Source organism: Leptinotarsa decemlineata, unplaced genomic scaffold, assembly GCF_025532065.1.
Source record: "Leptinotarsa decemlineata unplaced genomic scaffold, Ldec_3_MD MMD2_P_RNA_scaffold_2, whole genome shotgun sequence".
NCBI lineage: Eukaryota > Metazoa > Arthropoda > Insecta > Coleoptera > Chrysomelidae > Leptinotarsa > Leptinotarsa decemlineata.
Genome location: NW_027412529.1, coordinates 22,931,162 through 22,951,901, shown reverse-complemented (window position 1 = coordinate 22,951,901; position 20,740 = coordinate 22,931,162). Strand labels below are relative to the sequence as shown.

Sequence of the window (20,740 nt, the reverse complement as noted above, 5' to 3'; positions counted from 1 at the left end):
GATTTTGGGTTTTATAGAGTATTTGTGTATCTTCAAATCAGATAATGTCAGTGCCTTCTTTGAAAACATGTTCAGATACAGCCGATTTGTCCGAGACGACAACTTCTTTTCGTAGTTCCAATGTAGACCGGCCCGCAGCTATAAGGGGTCCGGTATACCTACCCCGAGTGTCGCTAATGTCTCTCTGGGGTCCTTAGCTGATTTGAGACTCTCCGATAGTTATCGTTGGCCTGAATAATGATTTTCTTGTCGTGTTTCTCTAAAATAATTTCAGTGGTTCTTTTTAATTTCAATTATTTGGAAACTCAACCACTCTACAAATTACTGTCAGTTTTACTATACCTCTGATGATACCAAACGACTGCAGAAAAAGTCTGTGCTATAATCGCTATAACTATTCAACCATTCACACATTTCAGCTGACTTTTGGAACACATCCTTGGGCAAAATTTTCCCGCCATTAAAAGTTGCCTATTGTTTGTGTGCAATATGGTGCCGAAGCGGTGAAGCCGATAAATTTCCAGAAATCAAAAATATAAACTGTTGTTTCTCCAATACACCAATTGGAAACTACTTAAACAATATTCTTGTGAAGAATGAGGATTTTCTATTAAATTTGTTATATCAATATCAAAAATATGGAAGGCAAAAGCAGAGAACAAAACTCTAATTTCAGGTAGGTTTATGATTTACGTCATAAGTGATAATACTGAAAAGGATACTTTTGATTTAACAAATTATTTCCAATCTGACATTTTGCATCATGGCATCAACAACATACAAGGGTTTATAACTGATAAAGAATCAGTAAATTGCATTCCAAATTGAAATAGTCAAAACAACTAACAAACCCAAAAGAGCTGGCCCTGATTCACTTTTCTTTAAAGATCTGGTCATCTTTTTCGTTTTTTTATTTTGAGGGAGTATAACGTCTTTAGTGGAGGGATTCCTTCTACGCATTTCCATTTGACTCTTGCCACTCAAAAAATGTTTACTTCTCAAGAAAATAGTTCTGAAATTCTCGATAGAGGACATTTATTTAGCAAGGTATTATTTGTTCCAATGAAGACAGTGCCATTTGTTTCAAAAGTACCTACCTATTTTAACTAGTACAGACCCATTCTTCTACATTTTACTTGGTAACCAATGTAAGTTGAAAGTAAACACCAAGTTTTGGAGCAGGAATTTCTCTCAACAAGCTGAAATACAAGTTGTCAGTGGTTAGTCTTGGGCAAGTTGTGGTGTGTGAGTGTTAAATAAGGATGATTTGTGTTTTTGTGACATTCATTTTGATTCATCACTTACTATACCAAAATGCAAATTGGTTTATCACGGTTTTAGTTTGTGTTCGTAGAATGTAGAATCGGCGTATTGAAGTATTGAAGTATTCTTTGGGTTGTGGGTGCATCGTGGACAAAAATAGAAGAAGGAGACTCAACCGAGTCTTGGGGGACTCCAGGGGGTTAGGGGGTTGGAAAGACAGGTATTCACTTTGATTCAGATTTGCTGGTTGGAGAGATAAGAGACAATTAGCCTGATAAAATAAAGAGGGAGGTTTATTTGTAGAAGTTTCCAGATAAGGCCCGCATGCTAGACCTTATGTGCGAACGTAGCGATTCACGTTGGATTGGAATTGCTGGAGATAGACAGTCCCTTCCTCCAAGATATCGACTACTTGAATTCAGGTTCATTTCATCGAGGGTGGTGTGATGAGGTTCATAACATAAGTTTGGAGCAGTTATAATATAAATGCTGATCTTTTAATGTATATATGGTATATAATCACGCTATTATGACATATTTGAAGTTTAAGGTTACTCAAAGTAATAATCTTACTAAAGGTTCAACTGGTATTCATAGTGAATTTTATTAGTTCAGACTTCCATTATCTAATATGTACTATGATTTGAAAACTATATGAAAGAACAAATGAAATTAAAATGAATAGCTAAAATATCAAATATATTGAACACTTTTAAACAAATGTATTCATAGGCATGGAACTCGTCCTCCAGTTCTCCACATTTCTTGCTACATACATATCATTAATTGGAAATCTTGTTTTTTGAATTTTGTTCCCAAAAAGTCAATACACATTGCAAATACAATCAAATCCTGATTTGAAGAATTTATAACGTATTTTTCTACATGATGAATATAAAATAACTGCTGTTTTCTAAAGAAGGTGATTATCACAGCAGCGACAAAGCCCAGTCATGGAGACACTTCACATTTATGCATTTTTTCCTTCAAGTGCTGTACGATGGAACAGTATTGTATGCAGTTTACTTTATAGCTGTCAACCATTACCAACATGAATGATAATAGAAATAAGGTCAATGAGTTATGGTGTGTTATGGTTTCTTTTGAGTTTTAAAAGTTATATAAATTTAAGCAAATAAATACCAACAAAACCCAATTTAAGTCTGTCGTATTTGATAAGTAAATTATACAATGTACTTTACATTGATAATCAATCAATTTCTATTTGCATGCAATCTTTTGAATAATGTGCAAGATGATAACATTGGCTCTGGCCCAGATGAAAAATTACTCTTGTCCAACTATAGAAGTTGCCTCAAATGCGAAAACACTCCAGAATTCATGGCGGTTGCACAAAGTGGGTGACAGAACTACATGTTAAAATCAGCTTGGGGGCGATTGCATATGATCGTATGTGTGTTGTGTCAAGGGCGCTCGCGTAAGTACGTACGTGCGTGTGTGTGGCTGGGTATTTTTTAGCACTTATCCTCAACCAATTGAGCTGAAATTTTAGTTTGAATGACAACTCATGATTCAACTGAAATCATTCTGCCCCAGATGGAGGACTAGTTTTTTGAGCATTCTTAAGGAATGGGAAGAATGCAACAAATAATCCCATATAGCGTTCCACCCAAGATGGCGGACTACAATATGGGTATCAAATGAAAGATTTGCTAATTTTTTTTTTTTTTTCATAAACTACACCTTACGATTTGATCTCCACAAACTCCAATCGAAAAGTGTAGTTTATGAAATTACTATGGATCTTCATCAAGTAACGGATGAATCAATCAGAAAACTCTAAATACAATATGGCGGACCGCTCAAGATTGTGAACTAGTTTTTTTATGCACTTTCATAATATTTGTATCAAATTGAAAAGTTTGCTGAAAGAATATGAAAAACGAGATAACTTCATCCTATATTCAATATGGCGGACTCCCAAAGATGGTAGACTAGGTTCTTTTATGCACCTCCATGATATGGGTTTCAAAAGAAAAGGTTTAAGCGTTTAAAAATACAAAATGTCAGAAAACAAAATGACTGCTATATCAATTTTAGGGTCATAATTCTGCAAAGGTTAGGAATAGGTTGGTGGTGTTCAAACAAATGCTGTAAAGATGCATTGAATGAAATAAACAAACTGAGGAATATGTTCAGTGATAACTGAAAAATAAAAAATGAATCAAACGTAAAAGTCATGTTTAAAAAATGCTGTTATTAACATGCTCTAAAGTTTTACATGATATAAAAGCTTATCGTGAGATTTACCTGTGCAGATAAATAAACAAGCACCATTGAAATTAGGTTGGACTGAACGACTCTATTCGAATAAAATGATTTTTCTACCATCACACATTACTCTTACTAATATGTCACTATATAGTTCATTTCTCAATAAAACATGTTGTTTTTCCAGGGGGCTCTTAATCAATCTGATTATTTTTAAATCAGAATTCTCAGAGAATTATGTTTTGTAGCATCATGAACAGTTGCAAATCTACAAACAGTTACTTCCGGAGTTTTCCATGGGGCCATATTGTTCAACCCTTAGTATTTAACATTTTTGTTAATAATATCGAAAATTGATTTAATAATTGTCAATTCCGATGTGTGCCTACGGTCTAAAGCTCCATTAACAATCAGAATCTCATTGAAAAATCTTTAAAGATTCCATTTTGATGCGTTATACCAATAGCTTTTTTCATAATGTGAATAAATGATATCTATAGTCAATAGGACATTTGATACGTCATATATAGAAGACAAAAAACATGGAGTTCTTTCATTAGACCTGAAGAGAGCATTTTATACTGTGAACCATAAAGTTCGTTTAAAAATGATGTATGTTATATGTCTATATGGGCGACATAATTAATTAAAAAAATATGCGGGGTACCGCAAGGGTCAATAATAGGACCTGTTTTTTATTTTTTATAAATTTCAATTCGTTGGCTACAGTAAATGTATTTGGTAAATTACAAATATTTGCTGATGACACCATTTCAAATTGCTATGAAAAAAGTGCACAAGAAATTGAAATCGATATTTCAAAAGACCTTAATCGTATTTATATTGAAAGGGGTATATTTTTAGGAGATATTCATTTTGGGAAAGAAAGGTTTTGGCTTTCTACTCCATCGTTACACAAAAAAAATGTGAGAACCTTCCACATATAGGAAGAACGCAATTGATTTCTAACTCCCTTCAAAGATGTATAGATCATGAAAAGAAGTGACTTTCAGACACAAACTGGAAGAAAAACGCCCTCTCGAAAAAACTACTTTCATATAAACATTGAATTAAACGAAATAAAAAATACTTTTGAAACAACTAATTTCATATGAACATTGAATTATACAAAAAACACTTTTTCCTATTTAGGTTTTACTCCAAACATTCGTTATGTAGTTGATTCAGATATCATTCACAGGAATGCTACGTATACGAAAGGTAATACGAAAAAAGGTAATATTTCACTAACATGAAACACTGTCATCCTCAATGGCGGACATTGATGTTTCGGAATAAGACACTTGTCTTTTTGCCATTTCAGCACCAAACTGTATAATGTTACAAAATAAAGCACTCAATCAATTAATAAAATTACGACCTTGTCACGAATGAGTTTAATCTACTTATGTCGTCGATGACATTACGTACTGTCATCGATGTAATGAGTAGGTTAAACTCATTCATGATACCTATAAGGTATCTACTTGTCTATCTCTATCAAGAAAAACAACTATGCCATATATTTTTCAGTAGCAACTCCTTAGTGACTCCTATGCACTTGACTTGATTTCAGTTTTATCATTGAGTAGATAAAGACCTTTCTGATGACAATTGTTTGAGTACAAGATTCACTTTTGTGTAAATCTCAATTACAAATTTGTTTCTGGAAAAACTGGCCTCTTCTGTAATTCCCGTCTAGATGTATCAGTTTTTGTTGCTCGAAGTAGGTACCAACTTTCTTTGAATTGTCCCCAAAACCCCGACTAGTTTTCAACATGTCCATCGGATTTCTTCAGCTTCATTCAATTAGTCCATTTGATCTTCGGGACCTTTCGTACTAGGAATTTCAGGTCAATAAGTAAGACCCCGTTAATGCTTAGCTTCAACAAGTTTTAACTTTCATGGGAATGGGGACCACAGCTTTTTAAGAAAAATCCATGTCAACAGATTTTTTCCGTGTATCATAAAAGTGACATTCACTTTTAAATTGTACAGTTTGACTTTATACTCCAGATCCATTTCGTTTCTTTCCATATTTGCCAATGAAGATGAATTCTTGATCTGCTTGCCTGAAGGGAAATATATCTCCCAACTAATTCAATTAGTATAAAAAATCTTCCTTTTGATTTTAGTGTGCCTACCTTGAAAATTGGTACAATATCTGTTTAAGAACTGATGACATTACAAGATATCAAGTTTGGACAAAATGTACGTACAAAGGTATCATTTTTAGTACTTTCTGGTAAGAGAGACAATAGTGTTACATCACTCGTTTGATAGGTACCGCAATTCTCCATACAACACAGACGCGATTCAACTCGAACTCAACGACAACACACACACACATATTATATATATATATGTATATATATATATATATATATATATATATATATATATATATATATATATATATATATATATATATATATATGTATATATAGTTTAATTGTCATTTGGCCAAGGTATTAGTAATATGTTTTGTTCACAGATATAACCATCACTCTAAAACTTCAAGAAGTACACATCGAAAATTTGATCCCAAATGTCAAGAAGCAACCCCAGAAATGCTTCGAATAGAAATAGACAATATTTTTAAAGAGTTCTTGGATAATCCAGATGCTAACGAATATATATTTTCTGCAAATCTCAACAACTTGCAGAGGAAGTATATCCACAATAAAGCTCAAAAACTGAATATTATTTCCAAATCTTTCGGGAAAGAGCCAGATAGAAAGTTACATTTGAAAAAGAGAGGTAAACAGTTGTCTAATCAATCATTTCTTCTCACACCAAGTCCAAATTCACAAAAGTTTTTACGCGATTTTGTACAAGCTCCTGCACCTTCATATCAAGAAATGGAAAATAATGTTAGAACATTATATAGGGATAAGATCGTTGGTAAGTTAATCAACTCACCTGCTGAGATCCCTCGTCAGCTGATGATTTCTGAAAATATTGAGCATATCAGATCAAATCTTCCAATTTTTGAGAAAAAACATACAATCATAGAAACTATCAGGAATAACCGAGTAGTGATTATTTCTTCTGAAACGGGTTCAGGAAAAACAACACAAGTTCCACAATTCATTATGGAAGACATGGCAGAAATGAGACAGCCATGTAAAATTATTTGCACTCAACCTAGAAGGATATCAACAATAACAGCTGCTGAACGAGTGTCTTTTGAGAGAAGTGATAAAGTTGGTGGTTCTGTAGGATATCATATTAAACTGGAACAGAAATACGGTTTGCAGACTAATTTGATATATTGTACCACAGGGGTATTTTTGAGGAACTTGATGAGTGGGCATGATGGATTGAAAAATATAACTCATATCATCTTAGACGAAGTTCACGAGAGGGATAAATTGTCTGATTTTCTTTTAATATGTTTAAAACAAGCTGTCAGCAAATACACTAACCTTAAAATTATTTTGATGTCTGCAACAGTTGATGTTAACAAATTTTTGGATTACTTTGGAGAAGGAAGAGTGCTTACTATTCCTGGACGTCTGTATATAATTGAAACCATGTTTCTAGAGAATATTCTTGTTTTAACCAAATACATGTCACAGAAGATGAAAGCATTTCTAAAAAAAGAAAAAGACAAAAAATCAGTTGCTTTGTATTCTGTAGAATCTGAAGTTGCCGGTAAAGAAGAAAATTTACTAGTAGATGATGCACTTGAGGAATATATGAATTTTAGTGAAAACTATGATTACCGAATTCACTATGAGGAAGCGACTGCTCAATTAAGCATGTATTATTTGTCTGAGGGAGTATCTGTTGATTATCAACACTCTGAAAATGGTAGAACAGCTTTGATGATTGCTGCATTTCTTGCCGATAAAGAATTCATTAGCAGATTGTGCAACATGGGTAAGTACCTTCAATTAAAATTTGAACAGTGTCAATATTGTAGAAAATATTTAGCAAATATTTTAAAAGATAAAAAGATCTAAAATTGCTTTAATATGATATAAGTATAGATCTAAAGTTGCTTTAATATGATATAAGTATTGCTTGAAAAGTAATTCGCAATTGTTTGTATAATAGGTTTGACAATATTTGTACAATATTCAGAAAAATATGATGAACAAATTCTTATCATTTATTGAAAACTTATTGATATTAGCTGCGATGTTTGTGGTTTTGAATCTCCCACCTTACAGAGTCCTGCTTTGTGTCCTACTGCACATTTACAAAGATGTTATTTTATGTTTGATATGACAGTTCTCTTCTGTAAGTTCAAGTAATGCCTATTGTATGTGTAATAGTTGTAATCCACCATGACGAAATAAGAGTTATGCCTATTGTATGTGTAATAGTTGTAATCCACCATGACGGAATAAGAGTTATTGAAAGAAAGTCATTTTTGGTGGACGAAAATCAGTTTTTTATCGACCTCTTTTGGGTATTTTCACCTTCCACGATCCGAAAAATGAAATTAAAATGAAAAACTTTATACAGGTGTAGAAAGGGTAAACTTGTTAGTTTACCCCGATAAGTTACGGCCTAAAACCAAAGTATTTTTCACAAAAAAAAGTTCTATTTTTGTGATATTTATTAATTTATACACTGAACAAAAAACTTGCATCCATTTTTGTCAGGGATAACCAGAACCACCTCAACTTACAGTTGAGTCATTTGAAATTTGAAATTTTTTATTTAAACCTTGCATAATTCTCATCAAATCATTTAGTGTAGATCCTTAGGCATACAAATACATTTATTTTCCACTGAGAATATGAGTCTCATTTAATTTATAAAGTAAAAAATTGAAACAAAACGTTAATATTGCAACAAAACTTTACTGAAGTGAATAAATATACTTGGTGAAAATCATAATTCACCTATTAAAAAATAACAAGAATAATTTCTGTTCAATTCTATTAATTGCTGGTTGACAGTTGATCCCCTCCAATTTCATAAGGAATATTGGCATTATTTAAGTATGAAAACACTAGAAATGATTGATCTTCGTTCTTTTATTCTCCTGGTTGAACATTCTTTCGCTCTATTGAATGGTATCATCACTTTTCAAATCTTCTTCAGCATGAATTTGAAATATATATCTACAGTATGAAGAATTGCATCCCTCCAACAGATCGTTTTCACTGTTATTTTATTAGGCATTAGAACCCCAACTAATACAGTTCTTCAAGAGGAGGAACCACTCTGGCATTGAACATATGCTGTTCCACCTTGTCTTCGTGTCAAAAAGTAATTGAGAGTTTTTTTTTGGAGAACACAAAATATCTTCATAATTTTTCACACTTTGGTAATTATATGGCGGGCCGAGCAGGTTGTTCGCCGCCAGCTCCCATAGAAAACGAAAATTTTACTTGTAAACATTGCTCGAAAAAAGTAGTAAACAAAGTGAAGTGTATCAATGTAATGACTACTTCCATCCAAAGTGTCTCAAGCAATCTAGTGACCAAAAAAAGCGGATGAATAGATAAACAAGCCGATGACCTACTTTATTTATCTGAAGAAGACTTCCTGAGAGAGGAAAATAAATTACTTAGGCAAATTTCTGCTGATAAGGAATCCATTATTGCAGACAAAAATTGCATTTTTGGAAGAAAAATCAATTAAAGACAGACCAACCCAAACCATAAAACAGTATAACAATTCCAACAAAAAATGAAGAATCCATTAAAGAAAAACAAATCCCTCAATAAAAAACAAAATAAATAACCAGGAAAACACATTCAACAACATATGGATGAATTAGACATTGTGAGAAATCACAACATACAGGGCGTCACAATAAACAAATCTAAAATTGAAAATAAGCCACAAACTGAAAATGAAACAAATGCTCTAGAAAATGAACAAAGGAGGTTTATGGCAGATATTATTCATTTAAATGATGATAATAAGAACAGTTAAGGTTTTCAAGAGGCGACACAGGAGTTGTGAAAATAAGAGTAAAATAAAAATCGACAGTGTTGAAGGTGTTTGTTTGAAGGTGATTGACAATGTTTCGTGATGAGTTTCACTAGTTCGGACTTCCATTGTCTATTATAATTAAAATGATTTGAAATCCCTGAAACAAGTAAAAAAGAATAATTAAAAAGAATAGTTGAAAATAACAATTATATTAAGCAACAATAAACCTGAAATGAAATGATAGTGAAATAACCTACAAGTAAAAATATAATAATTGAATAAATAAAAATTAAAGGAATGCAAAAAGAAAATAATAAAAATGAAAAAGTGTAGAGATTCCAAGTCACGTTAGTTCACGACGTTTCGATTGTTGGTATCTACAATCGTCTTCGGGTGATGACTGAAAGTGTTGAAGGTGATTAACACTGGCTATTCATAACCAAAGTACCCGATAATATAAAGGAAGAAAATATAGAAGCAGAAACAGAACAATTATCAGAAAACCATGTAATTGAAATAAAAAACTACGGACACTAAGTACAAGTAAATATAGGTTTTGAGCTATTCAACTTCAGGAGAGGCAATCATCTCCTTGAGAAACAAAATACAAAAAACAGAAATTCAAACCAGCCTGTTACTTTTTTAGAAGGAAATCAGACACAAAGTATTCCCAGGTAAAAAAAAATCTAATGCATCAAAATGTTCAAGTTTAGGAAATAGCATCAACCAACGTGATGCATAAGGTCAAATCAAATCAAAATATGCTTTAATACCAAAGATCTGAACATCTTATTGGCAAAGTCATCAGTGTGAAAGTAGCCACGAGTTCTAGCCATGGAGACCCCATTATCAGCGGTTCCAAAAATGAGTATCCATTTCGTGGCAAGCAATGACTTTACTCAATGACCGCAAAGAAAAATCCACAATTCCTTCACATCATACGTGAGTGGGGATTTTTTTCTTCGAATATATTCATTGAAGCATACAGAACAAAACCCCTATGTTGAAATATTTTGTCGCGGATAAAATCAACCCCCACTCCCTATATAATAATTTTTAAAGAAAAATCCATAATTTCTTCAAATATTTTGTAGATGAGGATTCTTTTCTTAAAATGTATTTAATTTGGCATACAGAATAAGTCCCGTATGTTGAAATATTTTGTCGGGCAGAAACGCAACCCCCACGCACCCTTATTTGTTTTCAAAATTAAATTCAATAACTACATCAAAATATTCGTGGATGGGAATTTTTTTGCATAATTACATACTATGAGAGGTGCTGAATGAGACTTATATCTCAAAATATTTTGCCGGGCAGAAAAACTACCCGCACACACCCTTTTATGTTTTCTAAATTAAATTCAATAACTCCATTAAAATATTCGTGGATGGGGATTTTTTTGCATAACTACATACTATGAGAGGTGCTGAATGAGACCTATATCTCAAAATATTTTGCCGGGTAGAAAAATTACCCCCACACACCCTTATATGTTTTCAAAATTAAATTCAATAACTCCATTAAAATATTCGATGATGGGGATTTTTTTGCATAACTACATACTATGAGAGGTGTTGAATGAGACCTATATCTCAAAATATTTCGCCGGGCAGAAACGCAACCCCCACGCACCCTTATTTGTTTTCAAAACTAAATTCAATAACTGCATCAAAATATTAGAGGATTGTTTTTTTTTTGCATAATAACATACTATGAGAGGTGCTGAATGAGACCTATGTCTCAAAATATTTTGTCGGGCAGAAAAACTACCCCCACACACCCTTTTACGTTTTCAAAATTAAATTCAATAACTCCATCACAGTATTCGTGGATGGGGATTTTTTTTCATAATTACATACTATAAGAGGTACTGAATAAGACCTATATCTCAAAATATTTTGCTGGGCAGAAACGCAACCCCCACGCACCCTTATTTGTTTTCAAAACCAAATTCAATAACTACATTAAAATATTCGTGGATGTGGATTTTTTTGCATAACTACATACTACGAGAGGTGTTGAATGAGACCTATATCTCAAAATATTTTGCCGGGCAGAAACGCAACCCCCACGCACCCTTATTTGTTTTCAAAATTAAATTCGATAACTCCATCAAAATATTCGTGGATGGGATTTTTTTTGCATAATTACATACTATGAGAGGTGCTGAATGAGACTTATATCTCAAAATATTTTGCCGGGTAGAAAAACTACCCCCACACACCCTTATATGTTTTCAAAATTAAATTAAATAACTCCATTAAAATATTCGTGGATGGGGATTTTTTTGTATAACTACATACTATGAGAGGTGTTGAATGAGACCTATATCTCAAAATATTTTGCCGGGTAGAAAAACTACCCCCACGCACCCTTATTTGTTTTCAAAACTAAATTCAATAACTCCATCAAAATATTAGAGGATGGTTTTTTTTTTGCATAATAACATACTATGAGAGGTGCTGAATGAGACCTATGTCTCAAAATATTTTGTCGGGCAGAAAAACTATCCCCACACACCCTTATATGTTTTCAAAATTAAATTCAATAACTTCATTAAAATATTCGTGGATGTGGATTTTTTTGCATAACTACATACTATGAGAGGTATTGAATGAGACCTATATCTCAAAATATTTTGCCGGGCAGAAACGCAACCCCCACGCACCCTTATTTGTTTTCAAAATTAAATTCAATAACTCCATCAAAATATTCGTGGATGGGAATTTTTTTGCATAATTACATACTATGAGAGGTGCTGAATGAGACTTAAATCTCAAAATATTTTGCCGGGCAGAAAAACTAGCCCCACACACCCTTTTATATTTTCAAAATTAAATTCAATAACTCCATCAAAATATTAGAGGATGGACTATGAGAGGTGCTGAATGAGACCTATGTCTCAAAATATTTTGTCGGGCAGAAAAACTACCCGCACACACCCTTATATGTTTTCTAAATTAAATTCAATAACTCCATTAAAATATTCGTGGATGGGGATTTTTTTGCATAACTACATACTATGAGAGGTGCTGGATGAGACCTATATCTCAAAATATTTTGCCGGGTAGAAAAATTACCCTTATATGTTTTCAAAATCAAATTCAATAACTCCATTAAAATATTCGATGATGGGGATTTTTTTGCATAACTACATACTATGAGAGGTGTTGAATGAGACCTATGTCTCAAAATATTTTGCCGGGCAGAAACGCAACCCCCACGCACCCTTATTTATTTTCAAAACTAAATTCAATAACTCCATTAAAATATTAGAGGATGGGTTTTTTTGCATAATAACATACTATGAGAGGTGCTGAATGAGACCTATGTCTCAAAATATTTTGTCGGGCAGAAAAACTACCCCCACACACCCTTTTATGTTTTCAAAATTAAATTCAATAACTATATCACAATATTCGTGGATGGGTATTTTTTTTCATAATTACATACTATGAGTGGTACTGAATAAGACTTATATCTCAAAATATTTTGCTGGGCAGAAACGCAACCCCCACACACCCTTATTTGTTTTCAAAACCAAATTCAATAACTACATTAAAATCTTCGTGGTTGTGGATTTTTTTGCATAACTACATACTATGAGAGGTGTTGAATGAGACCTATATCTCAAAATATTTTGCCGGGCAGAAACGCAACCCCCACGCACTCTTATTTGTTTTCAAAATTAAACTCAATAACTCCATCAAAATATTCGTGGATGGGATTTTTTTTTGCATAATTACATACTAACCCGCACACACCCTTTTATGTTTTCAAAATTAAATTTAATAACTCCATCAAAATATCAAGATGGAGTAGTAGAAAGCCAAAAACTTTCTTTCCTAAAAATTAATCACTCCTAAAAATATATCCCCTTCAATTCAAATAAATCTTTCTCTTTTGAATAGTTATTCATTATTCATAACTAACTCTCAGGACACATTTGACATTCGCAGACAAAATATTCCATAATATTCCATTATGTAAACTTTGGAGAGGACGAAATAAATGAAATTATTGAAAATAACCAGAAAGTGAATCCTGTTCTAGACTTTTTTGAAAATGGCCTCGTAAAAAACTCAAAATATTATAATAAATGCGGTGAATACGGAAATTATGTCGTAGCTAAGTACAAGAAAATTTTTCAGCAGAGTTACGATTTAACGATTTCAAAACTTTATATGGAAGGCAATGGTTAACAGATTTCGCAATGAATTACTGCTTATCGGCTTTGTATAAACAACACCCTCTTGAATCCATTTTATTATTTACAACAAATGAAACTTACTCCATAATGCATTGCGGCAATGAATTAGAATCTACTTTTTATGAAGAACTACCTGAAATAAAAGATAATTTAAAAATTATTCTTCCAATAATAATTGGTACTCTTCTAAATCGCGACCATTGGGTCTTAGCTTTAGCCGATTTGGAAACTAAACAGTTTACATATATTGATCCCAGATATAATAATATTTCGAATGAGGCCGACCTATATAGAGAAAAATTCCAAATTTTTATTCAAAATTATGTAAAAATCACGAACAAATGTTTACCACTTGAAATGTGTAAGTTGAAAACTGAAAGTATAGCTCATATCAAACAAAGAGATGGATATAACTGCGGGGTATATGTATTGTATTTTTTCAGTCAAATATTGAAAAATGATTCTTTGATGAAGCCAAACAATATGGATTTATTCAGGAATGATCTGATGAGAATAGTTTTAGAAAATGCAGACTTGAATCAAAAAGATTTGTGTCTAATATGTGGATTTACCATTGCACAAACTCTGAACACCAATTTCAAAATATGTCACAGATATTTTCACAACTCTTGTGTCAGTTTTAAAAACCATAAATGTTTACTGTGCCATATTTTTCTTACTGCCACATAATCAATCAATTTCAAGTTCAAGTGAATCTATAACAATAATACTCGTAGAAAGATACACACTTTGAATTCATTTTGATCCTGAGATGCTTTTCATTTTCTATTGTTTACACAAGGTGTCATTATATAAGTCTTGTCATTTCTAATTTTTCCCTTATGATTTCACCATACATTACAGTCTATACTTTTAACGAAGAAGCTAAAAGTTAATTTTGTTAAATATTATAATATATAATATTATTTATGCGTTGAGTTATATATAAGAGTTTCATTTAATTTATTATCTGAAGTTACGTTATTTTTATATTTCATTTTTGTTATATTTATTGTGGAATAGGCCTACTGGGGAAACCACAAAGAAAAATTTTTACTTTATGATTTCACCATTCATTAGAGTCTATAATTTTAACGAAGAAGCTTAAAGTTACTTTTGTTAAATATTATAATATATAATATTATTTATATGTTAAGTTATATATTCAAGAGTTTTATTTAATTTATTATCTGAAGTTACGTTATTTTTATATTTTATTTTTGTTATTTTCATTGTGGAAAAGGCCTACTGGGGAAACCACAAAGAAAAAAAACGCGTCTGTCACTCTACCTCTATTTGGGTATTTTTTTTTGCCCGACGAAATATTTCGAGACAGGTCTCATTCAGCACCTCTCATAGTACGTAGTTATGCAAAAAAAATCGCCATCCACGAATATTTTAATGTAGTTATTGAATTTAGTTTTGAAAACAAATAAGGGTGCGTGGGGGTAGTTTTTCTGCCCGACAAAATATTTTGAGACATAGACATAGGTCTCATTTAGCACTTCTTATAGTATGTTATTATGCAAAAAAATCCCCATCCACGAATATTTTAATGGAGTTATTGAATTTAATTTTGAAAATATAAAAGGGTGTGTGGGGGTAGTTTTTCTGCCCGGCATATATATTTTGAGATATAGGTCTCATTCAGCACCTCTCATAGTATGTTATTATGCAAAAAACCCCATCCTCTAATATTTTGATGGAGTTATTGAATTCAGTTTTGAAAACAAATAAGAGTGCGTGGGGGTTGCGTTTCTGCCCGGCAAAATATTTTGAGATATAGGTCTCATTCAACACCTCTCATAGTATGTAGTTATGCAAAAAAATCCCCATCCACGAATATTTTAATGGAGTTATTGAATTTAATTTAGAAAGCATAAAAGGGTGTGAGGGTGTCGTTTTTCTGCCCGACAAAATATTTTGAGACATAGGTCTCATTCAGCACCTCTCATAGTATGCTATTATGCAAAAAAAAATCCCCATCCTCTAGTATTTTGATGGAGTTATTGATCTTACTTTTGAAAACAAATAAGGGTGCGTGGGGGTTGCGTTTCTGCCCGGCAAATTATTTTGAGATATAGGTCTCATTCAGCACCTCTCATAGTATGTAATTATGAAAAAAAATCCCCATCCACGAATATTTTAATGTAGTTATTGAATTTAATTTTGAAAACATATAAGGGTGTGTGGGGGTAGTTTTTCTGCCCGACAAAATATTTTGAGACATAGGTCTCATTCAGCACCTCTCATAGTATGCTATTATGCAAAAAAAATCCCCATCCTCTAATATTTTGATGGAGTTATTGATCTTACTTTTGAAAACAAATAAGGGTGCGTGGGGGTTGCGTTTCTGCCCGGCAAAATATTTTGAGATATAGGTCTCATTCAGCACCTCTCATAGTATGTAATCATGCAAAAAAAAATCCCCATCCACGAATATTTTAATATAGTTATTTAATTTAGTTTTGAAAACAAATAAGGGTGCGTGGGGGTAGTTTTTCTGCCCAACAAAATATTTTGAGACATAGGTCTCATTCAGCACCTCTCATAGTATGCTATTATGCAAAAAAAATCCCCATCCTCTAATATTTTGATGGAGTTATTGATCTTACTTTTGAAAACAAATAGGGGTGCGTGGGGGTTGCGTTTCTGCCCGGCAAATTATTTTGAGATATAGGTCTCATTCAGCACCTCTCATAGTATGTAATTATGAAAAAAAATCCCCATCCACGAATATTTTAATGTAGTTATTGAATTTAGTTTTGAAAACAAATAAGGGTGCGTTGGGGTAGTTTTTCTGCCCGACAAAATATTCTGAGATATAGGTCTCATTCAGCACGTCTCAGAGTATGTAATTATGGAAAAAAATCTCCATCCACGAATGTTGTGATGGAGTTATTGAATTTAATTTTGAAAACATAAAAGGGTGTATGGGGGTACTTTTTCTGCCCGGCAAAATATTCTGAGATATAGGTCTCATTCAGCACCTTTCATAGTATGTAATCATGCAAAAAAAAATCCCCATCCACGAATATTCTGATGGATTTATTGAAGTTTACAGTTGTGTGAAGATAGGTTTTTTGCCTGGCAAAATATTATGAGATACAGGTCAGATCCTCTCATTAATATAATGAATCAATATTCATTTCTCGAAGAACATTTTGCAGTGAATTTTCACTAATTATTGGAAATAGTCGTAGCTGTTCTCCAATTTACAACACATTTTGGATGCCGCTGACGCCGTGTGCAGTAGGCTCACGCTACAAACTCGTGGCTGACTTCACATTCGTGGCAAAGTCTAGTAAAGTAAAACGTGTATATGGGACAATAAATCAACAAATATAAACTATAAAATAATGCTTAGAAACAAGAGCAGAGCATATGGACAGAACAAAAAATTAAGCCCAGCTGAACAGGTTCAAATATAAGTACATGAATATATGAATATTAAGTAAATGTAAATGAAATAATACTAATAAATGTCATTTATTGGTGAATACCAAAGGGCCATCGACCAAAGTCCTTCAGCCAGTGTACAATTTTTAAATATTTGCAGTGATTTTTACATATGCTTACATACTAGATACATAATATACACTAAATGTAAATATATAATGCTACGTAATGAACATTGACAGTCATTTCATGTTGATTTCAATAACTTGTTTACTCACAGCTACATGCCAATTACTCGATAGAGCCTTGGTAGAATTCGTTCACACTATAATAGGGCCTCCTAATAAGGAATTCTTTTACTTTCTTTCTGAATTTCTTTTCATTATATATTCGCCTTAAATTAATGGGAAGGTGATTAAATAACTTCTTGCTATTGAAAATAATGAATTTTGTGTAAGGGCTAGAGTAGGAGTTGGAAGGGAAACGAAGTAAGACTGACATGTATTATAAGTTGAGGTGGTATCGAATTGATTTTTATATTTTTTGTGGATAAGACACACTGTTTCCGAAATAAAAAGACATACTAAGGTCAGAATTTTTTGCTTCACAAATAATGGGCTGCATGAATCCTTGTAGCTAGCCTTGCATAAATATTTGATGGATCTTTTTTGTAGAGAGAATACCATATTGAAACGAAATTGTGCACAATTTCCCCAGAAACAAATTCCATAACGTAAATAGGACTCAATTTGTGCAAAATAAACTGATCTTGTAATAGTAGTGTCTAACTCTCTTGCAACAACTCTCACTGCATGACATCCTGCTGCTAGTCTTCTACATAAGTAGTCGACATGGGAATAAAATTTTAGATTTTCATCAATGAAGAGCCCTAAAAATTTGTTTTTCTTCAAATTTTCAATTTTTACATTTTCCAAGTATACTTCCCCTATGTTACACCTAAACGTGACATTTGTTTTGTCGATGTTGAATGATAAAAGATTGGAATCACACCACTTTTTCACCTTTCTTATGTCGACGATGATTTGATCAAGTAAATTTCGACAAACTGAACGTCTTAGCTAAAAACTATGTGTTTGAGTGCTCCAGTGCAGCCTACAAAATTGGTGAAACAAAGTTCAATATAGTTTGCATCTGCAGGTCCCCATCAAGTGAAGTTAAATTATTTATAACTAAATTTCAGAGCAGTCACTCTTTCTCTTACAAGCAATACCTGTAGACTTCAGAAATCTGTTAGCTACTTATAATTCCATTTCAACCATCAACAAACCAACAAGGGTTACTCCATTCAATTTCCTGCCTAAATAACATAATTACGAAACTCCAAGGTGATAAAAAGGGGATAGTTATTGAAACAGGTATATCTGATCACTCAGGGCAAGTGTTGTTATGTGACTTTAACAAAACCCAATCAATAACAAAAGTTCAGAGACGATATTATGATTCCAAATCAATAAGTGAATTTTGTACAAAAGCTTTCTCAAATTTCAGTAAAACTTTCAATTTTCACTTTGATCTACAATTTAAAACACATAAACACCAGAAAAGTATTGAAAATAAAATTTTCAATTCTTGGATTTATCTAAAGCCTTCGATTGCATAGATCATGACATTTTATTATGGAAACTCTATAAATATGGAATTCGTGGAAAATCTTGCGACTGGTTCAATTCATATTGAATTCATATTCCAATATTATTTATTATATTTATCAACAATATTATTGAGGTTATAGCAGACATAAACACTGCTCACATGATCAATTATGCTGATGGTATCAACCTTCTATTAATAGGCACGAACTTACCTGATATTATAAAAAAGTGTGGCAAAATAATAGAACAATTCAAATATTATTTTTTAGAGAATAAGTTAGTTCTGAACAAATTGTATAATGTTCAAAATCAATAACAATATATAGAAACACCACAAAACATTATTATGCACAATCAAAAAATCATTTGCAATACTTCAGTGAAGTTTCTAGGCATATACATTGATGACACTTTAAGTTGGCTAGTTAGATAGACTATTCTCGGTAACATACTCCATGACAGTTCTAAAAAAATGTTGATCTTGAAGCACTAGTTACAGTATATTATGCGAATTTTTACTCCACTATGAGGCGGGATAATCATCTGGGGCTCATGTCATGGGTTGAATAGAGTTTTCCTATGCCAAAAAAAATTATTAGAATAATCTGCAATATGAATACAGGATATTCCTGCAGAGGAGCTTTTAAGATCAACAAACTACTTACTGTGTCAGCAATCTATAACTGTCTGTAACATTTTGAACTCATATTTCCCTATATTTTTTCTTCTTTATCATGCATAATTTCTTATTTCATAGACATATATGGATTTGTTGACGTTAATGTTAGTTGGCATCATTGGTGAAATTAAAGAAAAAATGAGTTTTCTCTTGATATTAATTTTAATACATTATTTTGCAGGTGCGAATTTACATTTAAGGTGCAATATAGGAAAAACAGCATTTGATTATGCTAGTGATAATCCGGAAATACTTGGACTATTAAACTACATAAAAAGTAGAAGAGAAAATGATAGTAGTAGAACCGATACGAATAAGGAGGCAGAGATTTTATTACAGTTATATGATAAAAACACTCCTGATGATTTAATAGATTATGAGCTCATAGTTACATTGATTGGAAATATACATAACAGTAAACAAGAAGGGTCAATTTTGGTATTTCTTCCCGGATATGATGATATACTGATCTGTAGTGATAGGATAAGGGGATCATCTCTGTCACATGATACATACAAAATTTTTTTCCTACACAGTTCAATGAATATTAGAGATCAGCAAGACGTGTTCAAGAAGTTACATCAGAAGCGAAAAATTATTTTATCAACCAACATTGCCGAAACTAGTATTACGATAGATGATGTGGTCTTTGTTATTGACACTGGTAAAGCAAAGGAGAAATGTTATGATTCAGTGAGTAAAATACTTTCTTTACAATATTATTTATATATATCATTGTTATTGACATGATTTTTTTTTGATAACATGAAGAATTGTTCTCTCTTGTTTAGTGGGAAAGTAATTATAAAACAAAAAGAAGAAATAATTTCAATTCCTAATATTTTTACTTTTGTAAACATTTGAAAAATGTATCAAAATTTTATAAGAAATTTCACAAGATAGAATTGACAAAAGGTAGATTGAAAGAGCAAACATGTAGATACTCATTCAAATAAGGACGATGACATCTACCTCTATGGATAAGCCATCTGTGGGATGGATCTACAATTGTCGAATATCAAAGATAATCTGAAAGTAGGAACAGAAGGAACAGGAATAACAAGAAAGAAGAAAAGAACGGGGAGAACAAGAGAGAGATAAATAGAATTACACTATATTGCCTGAAGAATAATCATTCTTATCGACAAAGCTTATCTACTTATGTTAACTATCTGAATAATTCAAAATAAGGCATATAACAATTTACAATTTATTTATTCATTAACGAGTAACACCCAATTAAGTTTAAGAGATTTCACAATAAGTTATACGAATACAACAAATAATTACATCTAACTTACTTGCTAAAAGTAAAACTAATTTATTAACAAAGAATAACAGTGAGAAAATAAATTTACTGAATTGAAATAATAATTAAATAAATGAATGATTAAGATATGGAAAATTCAATAATTGAGGATGTTTATGTTTATATTTATT

At 32.1% G+C, this 20,740-nt stretch overlaps 1 protein-coding gene across 4 annotated transcripts in view; it reads left to right on the top strand.

Moving 5' to 3' along the window:
• Positions 1-458: 458 nt before the first annotated feature.
• LOC111509500 (3'-5' RNA helicase YTHDC2) overlaps positions 459-20,740 on the top strand; it is a 68,379-nt gene continuing 48,097 nt past the window's right edge. Inside the window, exons 1-3 of one of the 4 annotated variants that reach the window (XM_074185791.1) lie at positions 459-676; positions 5,990-7,380; positions 19,482-19,993. In XM_074185791.1, the coding sequence (XP_074041892.1) occupies positions 639-676; positions 5,990-7,380; positions 19,482-19,993 (1,941 nt within the window). In that variant the 5' untranslated portion in view covers positions 459-638. Of the gene's footprint in view, positions 677-752; positions 1,048-2,948; positions 5,719-5,989; positions 7,381-19,481; positions 19,994-20,740 lie in introns of those variants that run through there. The other 3 variants (XM_074185811.1, XM_074185806.1, XM_074185797.1) reach the window with 3 other exon arrangements.